This window comes from Callithrix jacchus, chromosome 5 (genome assembly GCF_049354715.1).
Source record: "Callithrix jacchus isolate 240 chromosome 5, calJac240_pri, whole genome shotgun sequence".
NCBI classification, from domain to species: Eukaryota; Metazoa; Chordata; class Mammalia; order Primates; family Cebidae; genus Callithrix; species Callithrix jacchus.
The window spans coordinates 114,665,975-114,683,756 of NC_133506.1; the positions used below are offsets into that span (position 1 = coordinate 114,665,975).

General features: G+C 43.8%; 1 protein-coding gene across 8 annotated transcripts in view; it reads left to right on the top strand.

Moving 5' to 3' along the window:
- CA10 (carbonic anhydrase 10) overlaps positions 1-17,782 on the top strand; it is a 543,877-nt gene that overhangs the window by 511,978 nt on the left and 14,117 nt on the right. For all 8 annotated transcript variants that reach the window (XM_078374145.1, XM_078374141.1, XM_078374144.1 and 5 more), the window contains 2 exons: positions 9,345-9,440; positions 13,834-13,906. In XM_078374145.1, the coding sequence (XP_078230271.1) occupies positions 9,345-9,440; positions 13,834-13,906 (169 nt within the window). The remainder of the gene's footprint in view (positions 1-9,344; positions 9,441-13,833; positions 13,907-17,782) is intronic.

Sequence of the window (17,782 nt, forward strand, 5' to 3'; positions counted from 1 at the left end):
TTATTCCAAAAGGGAGAAGTAGAAGAAAAAAAATCCAAGCTTTGTTCTTTTATGGGGGGAAAAATAATTATATTTCACTCTGGTTTTCTAGGTTGCTCTGATAGCCAGACCACATTTTTGGGGTCTTCACTCAATGAAACTATGAAAAAATTCTTATTTTTAGCCATAATTTCATTCCATATCCTACAATGAAGAAAATCTCATCACTGGGCAGACCAGTGATAACTGCCGAACCTTAGGGTGAGAACGTGGCGGTTGGTAAACATCAAACTGTGTTCTCTGCAGACTGTGTGTGCTCTTACACATAAAGACAAACTTGTTAATGACTTTCTATAAATAAGTTCTAGCTTATAATTGTTGTTCCAGCAACAGCTGCTGAAATGTGATCGCCCCTCAAATACAAAACACCTTTCCTTTTTTCTTTACTTTCTTGTAGAAAGACACTATTTGCATACTCTAAAGTATAATGAATAGTCACTGTCACTTTTTGGCCCTGTGACCTCAGAAGAGGTGCTTAACCTCTCTGTGCCTTAATGTCTTCCTTTGCCTATTTTAGGAACAAATGTTGTCATATGCATGAGCTCCTTTAAAATATGAAATATATAGCATTCATCTCTGGACTTCTGGGATCTGGCATAAGATGGGCATTTGGGACCTGTATGTTGAGTAGAATTAAGCTCACTTGAGTTGAATATTCCTTGAAAAGTCTAAAGGACCATAGAAAAGTGACAATAGTAATCATCGTCATTTAAAGGAAAGAGAGCTTAATGCTTAGGTTCTCTCAACATGTATTTTCCTTCTCTCTGTATAGAACACTTACTGGAAAACATACGTCCTGGAAGTTCTTTATTCATCTCCCAAACTTACACCAGCAAGGGTCAGTAAACTACGGTCACAGACCATATATAGCCTTTCTGTAGTTTTACTGGAACCCAGCCACGCCCATTCTTTTATATTTCGTCCGTGACTGCTTTCATACTACAAAAGCAGAGTTGAGTAGTTGTGACACGTACTACATAGCTGACATAGATCCAACTATTTACTATCTGAATCTTTACAGAAAAAGTCTGCTGACCTTTGAATTACAGTGTGAGCCATTCAGAATGCATTTCTCTTTAAAAGTTCTTGCCTCATTCAGTGTCTGAAACACAGTGGGTGCTCCAATAAGTGATACCTTCCTCAAGATTCTTTGAAGAACAGGCACAATGTCAGGATCCACAAAGGATACCTGCACATACCTAACCCCTATTTCTGCAGGAGCTGAGGCTGTATTATCTATTGCTTGTATAATATTGCATAACAACAACAATAATAGCTAATATTGGATGCTTACTGCCTGTCAGGCCCTGGGCTAAGTGCTTTTGTATATTCAGTCTTATAGAATCATCACACCATTCTATGAGTATTAGTTATGAATTATTATTACTATGCCTGTGATAGATGAGAGACTTGCTCACCTAACAGTACCCAGGGGTGAAACCAGGCTTTGCAACCCATATAGCCCAATGTGATACTCAGTGTCTTGGTTCCCATTAGAGATACGCTTTGGAATTCCAGACTGTTCTTTAACCAGCTCAGTCAAGCACCTTTCTCCCCCCATCCCTTGGGACGTCACACTTCATTATACAAGACACAGCCTGCACTGCTTCATTCATTCATTTACCAATTATTTCTGCCTTGATACAGTTAATATGTGCCAGGTACAGTGCTGGGTATAGGGGATGTCATAGGGACGGATACAATAGAGCCCTGGCCTGGATGAAGCCTGATGTCTAGTGAAAGAGGCGAGCATTCCTCAGTCCCACAGTAAATGTCAAGCTAAAACTGTGATATGTATTTTGAAAAGTACAGAGTGCCATGAGAGTGGGTTATGGGGATCTCCCTCAACAGGTGACCCTTGAGCTAAGATACAAAGGAGTTCATAAGCAGGAGTCAAACAGAGAAGGGAGGGAAGGGTATTCCCTCCCTTACCTTCTCTTATTCTTCCCTTATTCTTCTCTGAATAAAAGAGCTCACTCATATGACCACATTTGTTCCTAAAATAGGCAAAGGAAGACATTAAGGCACAGAGAGGTTAAGCACGTCTTCTGAGGTCACACGGCCAAAAAGTGACAGTGATTACTCATTTTCCTTTAGAGTATGCACATAGTGTCGTTCTACAAGAAAGTAAAGAAAAAAGGAAAGGTGTTTTGTATTTGAGGGGCGATCACATTTCAGCAGCTGTTGCTGGAACAACAATTAATAAGCTAGAACTTATTTATAGAAAGTCATTAACTTAGGTCCTAAGTTATCCTTAGGAACTTAAGCTTTGCCTCTGGCCCTAAGGGTATTCCCTCCCTTCTCTGTTTGAGGGAAGGGAAGCAATAAGAAACAGGTTCTAGGAAAGGAGGAAGCCCAGTATATAAGAGAGACTGAAAGACCCTGAGCAGAACACAGAAAACAAGGAGATGTGGCTAGAAAAGTCAGGGGACACAGATGTGCATCTTTATGTTACAGGCAGTGTGAAGCCACTGAGGTGTTTAAGCAGGGGTAAGGTGACAGCACTGTCACTCTGAACATCATGTGTGGTCTTCAGTTACAAGGCTTTTCTTTTGTGTTCCCCAAAGGGCTTCTGCTAATGGAGCATCATGCTGAGAAAGGAAATCTAAGGTCTGAGAACACAGCCCGTTGCCCTCTGAGGCATGAGGGGTGAGTTAGCAGCCCCCGGCATGCACTGGTGCCTCACCTTGCTACCACAAAATGAAAACTGTTGAGACCTGTGCAGCTGAAGCTGCTCCCAGCTTAACCGATGACAAGCATGGCTTGTGTCAACTTGGAAGCCTGCTTGCAGCTGGTCTGCTCATTTAACACAGAGGAGTACTTGTCTGTTAGCTTGAAAGCTGAGTTACTGGTCACCAAAGGCCAATGGTTTTCAGGATCCTGCTTCAATTATGTGCACAGGAGAAGCTTTGCCTCTGGTCCTAAGAGAATTCTAGAACATAAGTGAAATTCTTCATCACCCTTTGGATGGAATCAATACCCCTACCTTGGCCTGCCAAGATCTCCACGGTCTTCTCCTGCCTTCCAATACAATCTCTCCTCATACCACTCTCCCTCAGGAGTTGCTCAGTAAACACATGTTGAATGATTGGATCTATGAATGACTGCATAATCATGCAAGACATAGCTCCTCTTTGATCCTCACTGTCTTCATTCTTTAAAGTAACAGGCTGAGAACTAAGGCCTTGGTTTTCTCTAAGACCCCTTCTAAGACTAAGACTCTACAAGATGTCAAATTGGTATTCATTCAGCAAATGCTTGCCAACATCTCCTCTGAGCCAGATCCCATCACTGGGGATGTGATGATGAATATCCATGGCCTTGAGATGTTTGCCCAAAAGTAGAGACAGACACAAGGAGAATAGTTTCAAAATAGCACATGCTCGAGTCTGAACTCCAATAGTCACAGGAACTGGGCGCAATCCCAGCTCTTCCACTGTCTCTCAGAGGCTTGGCGTCCCCATGACTCAAATGGAAAAATGGCACTAACTCATGGAATTTTTCAAGAATTCAATGAGATGTTCTTGCTGGCATCATCTCTGGCACAAAGAGGTGCTCAACAAATGTTGGTGATGGTCGTCAACAAGTGGTGATGATGACTAACTCTGACGATGATATTCAGCACACACGTGACTGTACCTGGTGTCTGTGGTTTACATCTGTTCTGATCACCCAGTCCCCATGCCATCTTGGTTGCAGAATATTTTGAATTTTGATTAGTCAGAGTTCTCTAGACAAACAGAATTAATAGGATATATATCCAGATACATAAGAGGAGATTTATTATGGGAATTGGCTCACACAATTATGGAAGCCAAGAAGTCCCACAATATGCAGTCTGCAAGCTGGAGAACTAGGAGGGAGCTGATGGTGTAATTCCCAATCCCAAACCACAGGGAGAGAGGTGTTGGAAGTCCCAGAGTCTAAAATCTAAAGACCCAAGAACCAGGAGCTTTGATGTCCAAGGGCAAAAAAAGAGGGATGTCCCAGCTCAAGGAAAAAGAGAGAATCCTCCAACTTTTTATTCTATTAATATCTGCAATAGATTGGATGCTGCCCACCCAAAGTGATAGGGCCAGATCTTTTTTACTCAGTCTACTGGTTCAAATGCTAATATCTTCTAGAAGCACCTTCACAGGCACACCCAGACATAATGTTTTTCCTACTATCTGGGCATCCCTTTGCCCAGTCAAGTTGCCATATAAAATTAACCATCACAAACTTGCCTCCTGGATGACAGCACTGAGGAGAGGAGAGAGGAGCTTCACTTGGTGCTCAGAGTCAGTGCTTCATGGAAGGAGCCCTGGAGAAGATGAGACACAAAGAGGATCATTTCAAAATAGCATGTGCTTGAGGGTGAACTCAAATAGTCGTAGGAACTGGGCACAATTCCAGCTGAACTATAAGGTAAATAAGGGTAGGGAAGACTTCCTCAGTCCCCTCTTTGCCCTCCTCCACATCAGAGAGATCTTTCAAAAGTGCACATCGGTTCAATTGGTTTCTTCTTTAACACCTGTGACTTCCTATTGTGTTTAGAATAAAATCAAAGCCCCTCACCATGATCTACAAAGCCTTGCATGAACTGGTTCCATCTTGAGCCACCTTCATCCTTTCCCAGCCATTCTCAGCTGCTTGTCCCTACCTCAGGCTCTTTGCCTCGGCCGTGTTCTCTGCAAGTGATACGCCTCCCTCTGCTCTTCCCATACCTGGCTCCTTTTCATCATCAGAATTCAGCTTACATGTTAGCCTCCCCAAAGACTTTCACCAACTATACTACTGAATGTTGCTTCCAATTCTGCATCCCCGCCCCCATTCTTTCCACTACTGCCTTTCACTTTGTAAGTCAAAATCTTGTTTCGTTTCCTTCAAAGCTATCTTTGCCGCCATCTGAAACTATCTCTAAGAGGGCAAAGACTTTCTCAGTTTTATTCCAACTGACCTCAGCTCATACTTGACCCTCAAAGATTTTTGGAACCAATGAATTCCAGGCCCACGTAAAGGACGGAGGTGAGGTGGCCTTTCTGAGATGAGAACACAAGGACAAGTCACATCAGGTCATGGAGGACTTAGATACAGAGAATGCACTCGAGCATGGCACCTGCCATGTTGGAGCAACATGACAAGACTGGTAGTATTCTCTGGAAGACTGCCTGCCGTTTCTCAGTCTTGCATTTCCAGGAAGCTTCTCTAGGAGGATACTCATGTAAAATTAATTTTAAAAGTCAAGATTATAAAATAATTTCCAGGAATCCAGGTTTAGCCCTTTCACATGGTAATTCCAACTAAACTAGCAGAAGCCCTGGAGGCATCTCTTTAATGAATGTCTTAAAGCCTTGAACTTGATGTTTAATTAGCATGTCATCATTAGTCCCCAAAGAGTTTGCTCTCATTGTCCCTGCAGTCTTAGTCAAATCATGCACTTGCTCAGTTGAACAGTCACTTACTGATCATCTGTTTCATATCAGACACTCCGATTACTCTGCATAAGCCTTAAAGTTGGGGGCTCAGTTAAAGTATAGCTTAGGGCCCATCTAAGTTATTCAAAATTCAGATTTTATAGGGTTGAGATTTAAAAGTGTTGCCTATAAATGGCAAAAAGTACTCCACAAGCATCACTGTCAGAACCTGTCTGCCAATCTGATACTCTCTCCCCAGCAGGACGTGATTTGCACATTGCTGCTCCCCAAGCCCAAATTGATGGTAGGAAAAGTGGTGAACCCACCTTTTCTCCAGACCTACATGGACTCGTGCATGTTGTAAGTGGTTAGTGGGCACTGGGTTGGCATCCTTGTGTCTGGCTAGGGAAGAGCAAAGGCAGTAGCTGCAGGAACTGTGACCACCACCAACAGAGGCCTGGTGGGGGGGGGTGGTAGAAAAGCAGCAGCACTTTTTCATGCTTGAGCCCTGCTGCTGGTGCATGAACTGGTACAGGTCCCAGGTTACCTTTGATGCCCAATTTGCGTTCTTACATCTGAGAACAGAAAGCCTGGTAACTGTCAAACTGTCTCCTGGGCTTTCCTGTTGCTCCTAGATGTTCCATTGCCAGGGGATTCTCCTGGTGCCACCTCAGCACACAAACATACACATTCTATAAACTGCAAAGGCCTGTAGACCACATCTCTGCCTTAATAGCCATCACATGACATCAAACACCCCCCAACACCCACTAATTTCTCCTGGATCCAATCTGCCCTCTTACAGTCCAGCCGATTATCTCATTCCCTGCTCAAAGCCCTTCTATTGCTGATGTTCTAGGTCTTCTACGATCTGGACTCAGCCTGTCTTCCAACATAGGTAATACATGGACGCCTTAACCCACCCAAACTAAAGTGGAGAAGGGGTAAACAGCCAGATAAAATAGGACTCTGCCCACCAGCCAACAGTATCTGCTAAAGCAGTGCTTCTGCAACTTTAGCATGCATTCAAATCACTAGGAATTTGAGAAAATGCAGATCCTGATTCAGGAGACCTGGGACAGGGCTCCAAATTCTAATAAGCTCCCAGATGCTGAGGCTGCTGCTGATCCCTAGAGCACACACTGAGTAGCCAAGCACTATGTCATCTTATTATCATCTGACTGGGGGTCAGAAAGATAATGCTCAAAACCCATATTCAAAATAGCTTTATTTCTAGAATGTATTAATTCTATAAATTCACCAGTTTTGTAAAGCAAAAGGTCAATTTCATCTGGTTCAACCTAACACAATGGGCAGTCCATCAACAACTGCTAATAGAAACCAAAGCTCCTGATATCAGAATCCTAGCCAACTCACCTTGGAACAGAGAAGAGGCATGACTTCAGATCAAAGTTTTAAATGTGTTCACTTAAGCTGAAAGCAGAGCACAGCCTCAGCCCTGTACTCACCAGCCCCTTTCCTACAGCTCCTGGCCCCCGAAAGAATCCCACCCTATGGGGCATCCCACGGCCCAAGAGACTTCTTCCTGCCTTTTTCTGGCTTGTAAGCTGGACAGAAGGATCACTTCACTGGATTGCCTTTGACTTCCCTGCTCTGGTGTTCAGAATATGCTGTAACTTGAAGGCATGTCCAGAAGCACTGGCGCATCCCCTGGCAGTTTTGTTGGTCACCTGTATCAGTGGGAAGATCTTAGCAGATGGCAGGTTGTGTTTTGTTCTCATTAGACACTTACTCAGCACTGAAAGGGAAGTGTGCTGAGTGTGTGAGAACCCCCTAGTCCCTGATTCTTCCACCTGGCAACATTTCTGCACCTGCAAAAGTCCTGGTTGTGTGGGGCATAAGGGAGGGGAGATTAAAAGTCCTGCAGAGGCAAAGCAAGCACTTCCTGTGGTTACCTTTCTGGTGGCAGAGTAGCTACTGTAGAGTCATCTGTCTCCACTGGCAAAACTCATAGGTGAAAAGCCAGTAAGCAAATAGGATATTTCAAGAGCATCAGTAACATGTTCTGTCTTCATGAGAAGTTCCACTACCTCAGGAGGTTCAGGATATTCTCAGATTCAAGGTACTGTCCATCTGATTAGGCATTGATGGGATATTCATGTTCATTGGTTATGTTCCACTTGTTCTCAGCTCCAACTTCCCTCTAGCTGGCAAGCTTTTGATGAACACAAATATCACCCCAAATCAATTAAATCAGAATGTGAGAAGGCTTAGACAGGCAAAGGTGGGCTTTAAAAGCATCCAGGTGATCTAGATGCGCAGTGAAGGCTGTAAACCACTGGGTTTGATATGTTTTGTTTTTCTCAAAGTTCAAGGAAAAGCATCTTTTTTGATCATCACATTTCTCAACTTCTAAAACTTCACCTTTTTTAATGCAATACGAGATCTTGGCAATAACGAGGACTCTCATACTTTCAGAGCCACAGATCACTTCTGCATGCACTGCCTTATTGGATTCTCAAATCAGCCTCTGGAAAATGCTAACACCATTACAGAAAGATATATGATGTGCTTGCTGTGACATTGTTTACAAGAGACAAAAAAAATAGAAACCACCCAAAAGCCAGTGAAAATATGTTTAAATATGTTATGGGGCATTTGTGCAACTGAGAACTCCATGGTTATTAGGAAGACTTGGGGAGGTCTATATGCATTGACTAAGAAAGATAGCTAAAAACTACTTTTAAATTTGAAAAAATCAAGTTCAGAAGCATAATTATTAATCATCCCTTTTCTATGTTTTAACACTTACTGTGGACTGGCAGATTGTTTTTTATACCTATATGTGTTTGTTTGATTTATAGGCACAAAACAAGCATCCACAAGGATGTACACTAAACTGTTCATAGTTGTATGTATAGCTTGGACTAGAATTAGAAAGACGTGGCTGGGGGCATCACTTTTTTGACTTCTATATTTTAATTTGTTAAAAAATTTTGTTTCCATACTGTTAAGAAAAAAGTATTTTAAAATCACAGCCTTGAGATGAATTTCAAGGAGAGATAATTATACCAATTTTTCAGAGGAAACAATTGATCCCAGTGATGGGGGGGGGTAACTTGATCATGTGGCTAAAAATTGCTGGAGCATCTGTTTCAACATATATGTATGCAGATATACAATTTTTAAAAATGAATTTTAAAAAATTGAGTAATGGGTGAAGGGGAGAAGAAAAGCAAAGCACACTGCCATGTGTGTACCTACGCAACTGTCTTGCATGCTCTGCTCATGTACCCCAAAACCTATAATCCAATAAAAAATTAAAAAAAAAAAAAAAATTGAGTAACAGGGAGAAGGTTCAACAGGTAGACTGCTGATCCTTGTTGAAAGAGGAGGAAGTCAAGTCCTGCACAATCAGATGACTGGGGCAGGCCGGTGCATCAGAAGCCTGATCCATCAGCTACTCCTTCATCTTGCAGGCTGGCCAGTTTCATCCCAGGTCACGGCTCACTCAGGACCTAACAGCTCTCTGTTCACCCCGAGGCTACAAGGAAGATTTACTGGCTGCCAGTGGCAGCTGTTGGTGCAGCAGGGAGACAACGTCCACCCCTGCAGGGCAGTTCCGTTCTTAAGAAGGAAAATTCACTTTACACACACTTTAGGGGAAATGTCCTGAGATGGAGCCAGAGCCTGATGGGCTCTAAACTTATTAAAAGTGTGCTTGTTACCAGAAAACATTTGCAAATATGTATGGGTATTTGTGTGTGTGTGTGCATGCATTTTACACCATACATACACATATCCCTCTGAAATCCCTTCAATTAGGATTGTCTTCCAAGTTGTTCCTCAATATACTTTGCAGTTCACCCTTATGTAGGGGCAAATGCTATGCCTCCTACCTTTTCGTGTTGGATTATTGTTCTGATTCTCATTTTTCCCTCCTGCCAGGTGCAGCTCATCCACTATAACCATGAGCTATATACAAATGTCACAGAAGCTGCAAAGAGTCCAAATGGATTGGTGGTAGTTTCTATATTTATAAAAGTAAGTCTCTTGCATTCTTTCATTCTTCTCTTCTACCATCCCCACCTCAATCAGAATACCAATTTACGGTCTCTGTTGGAGTTAGAATTATTAAAAGGGGTGCTATCCATGCCTAAGAAAACTACAGGGTGGTGACTTTTATATACATGAGATTTATGAAAAATGAGGTCCCCTGCAGTGAGATGCAAAAATGATAAGCTCCATTTCAGAGCATCAGGGCCTGAGGATTCAAGCATCTTCTGTCCTAGAAAGAAAAAGGGTGCTGGAAACAGGAGCAGGCTTTAAGACCCACCTAATGCAATCAAATCAGAAGGATGTAATAACGAGAAGGGTGGGTGGCTCACTAATGCCCCACAGGATTAAAGCCCTGTTCACCATTCAGCTGCCCCTTGTAAACACAGGAAGCAGCAAGGTGTCTCTCCCCTCCAGGCACTGCACTAAATAGCTCCTTCCAGCTTTCCCACAGTTGCTCTGAGCATCATCTTTCTCTCTCACTCTCCCGTTCCTCATCTTTCTCTCTCACTCTCCCGTTCCTTCATAAACATCCCTGGCAATAAGATCACCCACAATGACTTTATGACATTCTAAGGAAACTCCACATCTCCCTAACAGTCAAACATAACAACATAAAATCTCCAACCAAGCACATTCTAATTTGTTAAAGAAAATAATAACAATACCAATTACCTTTAACATTTTAGCAGATGTAGAGAGAAGCAGGTATGCAAATTTTTTAATAAAAAAAGAAATTGCTTTTCTAATTGGAAAAATAAAAATTTTAAAAGCAACATGTGGCAGTTCCAAACATTGGCAGTCACTGTGCTAGCTCCTGGCGAAGTTTTGGCCAGATCATTAGAGAAAGTGCCCCAATTAGAACTGGGAATCTGATGGAGATGATCAATAGAAACCCAGCATTTGCCACCAGGAAGTTTTAACAAGGCTCTCATGATGACATCATCATTACTCAGAAGAATGGGCACTACTCCCCCTCCCCGCCCCCCAAAAGCATTTCCCTGTGCAACAGGAATTTCACGCCCCCCAGACATCCACTTCATACCCTTTCCTAACTTCCTCACCCTCCCCACGGTCAGATCAGGGCAGACCTATGCACTGGGCAGGGGCTGGACAAAGCCTCTGTGACATGTTACTATCCCTGGCCACTAACTTCACCCTCCCCTGGTTTGTCCATCCTTTGGTTTGTCATTAGCAAAGAGAGGAAGGGACATTTGGCCAAGGAAGCATATTTTTAGGCTTTTGTGCCTTTGTGATACTTGACATGACATCTCAAAGGAAACTGGTCCCAGCACATATCCTAATCGTATCTGTAACTCTCTCCTGGCATCACCACAAACATGGAACTAATAAACAGTAGATTTCTCAATGCCAGACACTATGATATGCATTTTATACCTATTTGATTGTTTAATAATAAACTCAGAGGCTGGACATTAGTGTTGTATCTTACCAATGAGTAAAATGGTTCAGAAAACCTTTGGCATATCACCCAAGTTCAGGTCACTTATAACAGCCCAGCCAGGAGAGGACCCGAGTGTTCCCTGACTTTATTACTCATGACCTTATTCTCATTCTATGCCTCTCCAATAGAGCTGGGAGAAAGCAACTAGGGCAAGAAGGGAGAAAACGACATTTTAATACATTCTTCCCATGCTACTCATAAGCACAGGGCAAATTTCTCTCTTAATCCAGCCCTGATTATGGCATTGATGACCAACTTGTGCATTCAGCCTGGGCTGCACTCACTGTGAAGCCTGTAGATATGTCACAATATTGTCATGCATGTCCAGGAGCTCACCTCCCCCTGTGGCTTTCCCAGCACAAATCCTGCCTGCCCCAGCAATGCCTGTCCTTTGGAGGGTGTCTCAGCCTTGGCCCTGACGTTGCCTCACTTGGATGAAAGTTTGAGGCAGTGACTGTCATCCTGGAATCACGGGTACATTACAGCTGACAGAGTGATGGATACGCCAGGAAGCCAACAGCAAACTACTGGTGTGTTTCACAAGCGTCCCTATAGAAACATTCACTCCCACCAAGAACACGACTCACAGTTAGGGTTTGCAGGTCCTGGCTGCTTGCCCACAGGTTGTTGAAAAGAACTTAAGCTGTGGACTCTGAGGTCAGTGAAGGGATAATAACTACGTCCTGCATCTTCTCAGGTCAATTTGGCCCCTAGGGATGAAGCCATTCTTTCCCTGAGCAGACCTGAAGCTTTCTTGCTAGATCTCAAAATAAGCCATGACATTTCTGTCTTTGCTCCACATAATCAACTCAGAAAACCAACATCACGAGTTGTCCAAGCTGTGGCTGACCATTAACTCATCTCTAAATTCTGATGGAGCATGGGGTACTACCAGCCAGCCGTCTGCTAGGCACTGGTACCCAGAAATGAGATGAACAAAGCCTTTGGTCTCTAAGGGTGCACACACAGCCCCTTGTAGTTGTCCTCCCCTCCTTCTGAACTCTCTGCCTTCCCTTCGCAGGGAAGGGAAGGGCAGGAATGGGATATGACAAGCCCCATATCCTAGTAGTTTAACCCATTGCCCTGGCTAAAAGCTGAGCCATAGAAAAGTTGGAGTTATTGGCTAAAAGGAGATACTTGCTTATCTGTGCATTTTATTTATCTCTGTCCTCCACAAATCCCCCACCCTTTCTGTGACCACAGGGGACTGAGATTTGGCTGTAATCACTGCTCAATCACACACCATTAACTTCCCACTTAAGCTCACTTATACCAAGTACATATTTTATCCTCTCACCCACGCAGCCAACACACTATAGCCCACAAATCATCTGTGTGCACTTTGGAAATTTTTCAATTATTTTTAATCAGCTCAAAAGGGTCTGATCCCAATGTGAGGGCTGCCCAGACTCACCAGGTATCAAAAGCCCAAGGCACGCAGCGAATAAGGTAGATGGCAGATCCCTTACCTGCCATGACAGTATATTCCTAGCCATCTTTCTCTCATGGGATGCATCAGCACCAGAAGTAGGCTCCAAGCTATCTTTTAAAGGCTGAAGAGGAAGTCAAAGTAAACCCTGTATATAGCACTGAGGGGAGCGGCAGTATTCAATTTGGGACTTCTTCTATTCAGGGGTGGACTTTTACCTCCACTGGGCTTTGTCACTCACCAAGCTCCCTTTAGTGTGTGTCTCACCACAACACAGCCAGGAAACTGAAAAAAGAGAGACAGATGGAGGGAAAATAAACAGTCTGTGCTTTCTCCAAGCTAAAATTACCTGTTGCTTATCTAATAATAATCATCATCTGCTGCAATTTTTCCAACCCTCAGATAAATCAGATGTAAAATGTTGATGTGTCACAACATCCGATTAGCTGCTGAGGCATAAATTACAGGGCAAAGCTATGCAAGGTAGGAGAGAAATTAGGATGAACAATGGTCCTCCGGAAAAGGCTGAGTAAACGGGGGTTGTTAAGAAAACCCTTTTCTTAGGTAGGGCCACATCACAGTCTCATCAATGACGGTTCCCCCCTGAAGCCCCTGGAAACCTGGTTTCTTCTCCCTAAGGAGGAATTTGAAGCTATACGGGCATAGGCATAAAATGGGAACTGATCTCTAAACATCTGGTATAATGATTAGCCCATAATAGACCCTCTGCAGATATTTGTTGGATGGATGGATGGATGGATGGATGGATGGATGGATGGATGGATGAATGGATGGTTGAATTAACATGGCTTATGATATAGTCAATTCATGCAATAATGAGCAGTGATATACCAAGATTCTATACTACTTTTCAGTTTTTTCCCTTTTCCTGATGCCCCTATTCTGGGTACTCTTTCTGTTCCACTCTCTATCTAGAAAAATTTCCCCTTCCTACCTTGCTTAAAAGCCTGATGTGATCTGCCCCTGCCAATCTCTCTAGGCTCACATCCCATCCTTCCCCACATGCTCAGTTTCAAGTACACTGAAGCCCTTGCAGGAGCATGCCTGGTTCTCACTTCCTCATGTCCGCATATGTACAGATTCTCTGTATGAAATGCTTTTCCTTGCCTTTCCTCCCTTTCCACACTCTACCACCAAAACTCTTTGTTAACTTCTACCCATCTTCCCAGACTCATGACAGATTCTCAGGCAGTGGGCAGTCTTTCTCCAACGTCATTACACCAGTGACTCAATCATAGCACTCTTCACACTATATGAGAATGATTTGTTCATTTACCTGTCTTCCTCTCTAGACTAAGGTGTCCTTGAGAGTAGGGACTCTGGCTTTGATCTCTGAATTTCCAGCTGTCATTGCATTTGGCTCATGGTAGGTACTCAATAGCTATGAGTGAATAAGTGAATGCAGGGGGAGATGTTTGTCCTGCAAGAGTGATGCCCAGCCATTGATATTTTCTTTTCTCCTCCAGGTTTCTGATTCATCAAATCCATTTCTTAATCGAATGCTCAACAGAGATACTATCACAAGAATAACATATAAAAGTAAGTTTGGTTCAATTTCCTCTATGGCAACTATTCTATAAAGGTTAGTCCTGCCTGAAGGCAGAAAGCCAGAACTGATGATCTCCATGGGCCCTTTTCAGTTTTATGATGCTGCAATTCTGTCGGAAGTCACTCTGGAGAGTTTGGTTTGGCTAAGCAGCAGCTCATTTCGAGCAGAAATCCCTAGGGTGCCTTTGTCATCCACGCTTGTCTAAGGCGATAATGATTATGGTGGTCATCGTTATCCCATGGATTGGTAATGAGCCAGGGGACTCTGCTGGCTGACATGCTCCACCATGTCAGCTGGCACAGTTGGGGCTTTGCCAATTATGGGGTTGAGAAAGCACTCATCAGGTACTCTGGATCCAATCTCAACACTTACAGAAGCCCTCAGCTAGACCAGCTCTGTGTGTGTGGCTGGATCTCCTTTCCAGGCAGAGACAGGATGGCAGGCATCTCTCTTATCCACATGTGTGGCCCATGGATGTAGAGGACTCTGCCAGTTTCCTTGGGTTTCCAGAGTGTTTTATCCCCAGACTCCTTACACAGAAAAGAGAGAACAGTGCAAAGTTAAAGGAGGACGGAAACAAGATACTGCTGCCATCCCCAGCACTCCCAGAAGTTGGAGGATTTGGGAAAAGTTGTGTTAGATAGTGCACACCAACAGATGAAAGAAATAAGTATGAGAAAAGAAAACCGTCTTTGCCTAATTAGGAATGAGCAGGATACTGGGATTCAAGTCTTGGCTTTGTCCTTCATCAAGGAGTTTCCTCACTTTGACTCTGTCATTCATCTTGTAAAGTAAAAAAGTTGAACGTCAAGTTTCCAAATTCCTTCTAGGTCTGAAATTCTGAATCAAGAAATAGGTAAATAATGATTCTAACAAAACATCCCATCACCCCACAACCCAACCTCACCTTGGTGTGCCCTTCACCAAGCCAGGAGCTCAGCTGTGTCTGCTGCTTCTATCTCTGATGGCGATGTGAAAAAAAAAAAGGAATGAATGTGTACAGATCTCACCTTGGGCTGCCAAGGGAAGAGTATGGAGAATCCTTCACTCAGCCATTTACTCACGTATTTGACGAACATTTCCTGCATGCCTATCCCATCACAGGCACCTAGCAAGGCCCCAGGGACATAAAGATGGCCCAGGCAGCAGCCCTACACCTACCCAGTGCTCCCTGCCAAATCCCTCCCATCTGCATAGGCTGGGAGGTTGGGAGGAATGAACCTGGAGAATCCCACTCCACCTAGATAGACATTGCCCAGAAGAATGAATTAAGTTGTCTCCAAGCATCGTCTGCCTTTCCTCATTAGTATTCCTATGGAGTCCTCGCTAAGCACACACTTAGATTGCTCAGCTAAGGGAGATATTTCTGTCTTGTGTGTAAATAGCACATTTATAACTGCCCATAAAAGATTATTATTCTTTTAACTTTTTTGATTAAAAAAGCATGAAAATTAAATAAAATGTTTTCAAATAATCTTGGATTTGCAATTTAGAGACCGTGAAAATGCATGAAATCACACATTAAGCCCCAACACACAGTCTAACAGATTGCCAGTTGCAGAGTCAATCATTAGAGGGACTTTCCTTCCCACCCTACCCCCACTCCTGGCCTGCTTAATATTAAGCACCGTGGCTTGTGCCACTGAGGGAGGAGCAAGATAGCCGAGGGAGGGGAAGGGGAAGAAGGGAAAGATGGATGGAAGGAAGGAAAGGAAGAAAGGGAGGGAGGGAAGGAAAAGCATTCCAAGTGTGGGGAACCAAATGCACAAAACCTGGAGAGCACTGAAGGCCATCAGAGTTCAGAAGGAGGAACTCTGTCTTCATCAGCTCTTCCTCTCAGTGCCTAAGACGAGGCATGCCCAGTTAGCACTGGTGATGGCCTGGGTGAATAGAAGGATGAATGGCCTCCTTTAGAAGCAGTGACGGGGCAGAGGGAATGCTAAGAAAGATGTTCTGGAGCCAGATCTGGAGCCATATCAAGGTGTTTATGCAGAAGGCAGGAAGGCAGACATTTAAACACCCTTGCCCCCTCTGAAGACACATTCCTAGAAATGCAAATAGAAGCCAGCAGGAGCATCCTCTCCTTCTGATCCCCACACTCTACACTCGTCAGGGCCCAGGGAAGAGAAAGTGGGGCCAAAGCAAGATAAAGAAATCCTGGCCTGCATGGGGGAAAGGTAGCTGATTTAGGCACTGTAATAACAGGAATTTTGTGCTCCTGTAATCCTGCAAGGAATAATGGAGATGCCCTCTGTAGTGACCTTTGTCACATACCTGAAGGGAGCAGCACCACAGGGATAATGATGGCCAATTCATGAGAATGGCCTCAACACTGCTTTGCCCAGAACACTGTGGCAGAAAGGGATTGATTTGCTCAGCAGAAAACCACAGCTCTCTTTTGTCCCTAGGGCAGCCAGAAGGTCGGCCCAAGTGGAACAGGAGTCATTCACTAGAACACAGCCAGGGGGTGGGAAACACTAGACTTGAAGTTTCTCCCCAGGCTGTGCAACAGACAGCAGGTAGGGTCAGCACTGACCCATAAATTCAGGTTAAGATGAAAACAATGCCACCTGCTCAGGGGTCTCTATCAGGGTATGCTGTTTTCAACCTTCTAAGTGTGCCAAAGAGAGAAATCAACCCACACTCCATCATTTCTACCATGCTACTGAGACACCTAACCTCCACCCCTGCCCATTCTACTGCTGCTACCCAGAACTGCATCCCAGCAGAGCTTCAATTTGCCCTTCTTATTTACATGCAGTATCTACTCTGCAAGGTGCTGAGCCCCAAGAATATAGAGATGAGCTCACTGAGCACTTCCCATACATCAAGGTCTATGTTTTATATACAGGCTCCTTACCTAGTGCTCACAAAGTCCTTCAGAGTGGTATGATTGCCATCCCCAGTTCACAGACAGGAAAATCAAGGCTTCAGAAGTGAAGTCATTTGACCAATGACTCATACTGAGTAATTGGCTGTATCAGTCAGCAACTTCTGCATAATAAACAAGCATTCAGTGATAAGCATCAACTTCTTATTGCTGCCTCTGTGGGTTGGTAGGGGTGGCTCTGCCTCCAGCTACAGAAGCAGCCCAGCTCCACATGGCTGTCATTTTTCTAGGATCAAGATGATATCTAGGGCAAGTACTTCTCATGGTGAAGGGCAGAAATAAGTGATGTGACTTAAGGCCCAGTTATGAAATTCACACACACTCACTCTGTCCACTTCCACAAGACAAAGCAAGCCATATGGCCAAGCTGAACATGAAAGATCCTCCCAAGGAGAAGAAGATGAGGAAGAAGGGAACATTTCCTGAAAAAATAGTCTATTCTTCCATAGTGGAAGAGCAAGGATCCAAATACAGGTCCTCCTAGGTACTGTTTCCTCTCTTTTCCTTCCCTTTGTGCTTTCTTCCTAAGGAACAAGGAAAGCTTAGCTCTGGGGTCTTAAAACTAATTGCAATACAGATACTTTCACATTCTATGTAAGTCGTCAGCACGTTTTTCTCTTAATTCCAACTTTGATTCAGTTTAAAGAAGCATCTCTTTGCTGTTTGCATGTTCCTCCACTTGAAAGGAACATATACTAACCACACAACTGACGGGAACTTTGACAGTTCAAGTCCATCCTGACCCAAGCTCTCTCCAACTCCTGCCTGGCCTGGAACATGGGATCTCCAGCGGAAATCAGTCATTCAGAGGGACACAGTGACATTGCCATTACTGATATACATAGTCACCAGAGAAGGCACAGAGATTAATTCTAGAGGGGGTCATTCTTGTGCACATCTGCCCCTTGAAGGTCATTGTCCCAAGAAGCCAATCTAGGTCTTTAAGCAGAGTGGCATAATCTCTGACAAAAGGATC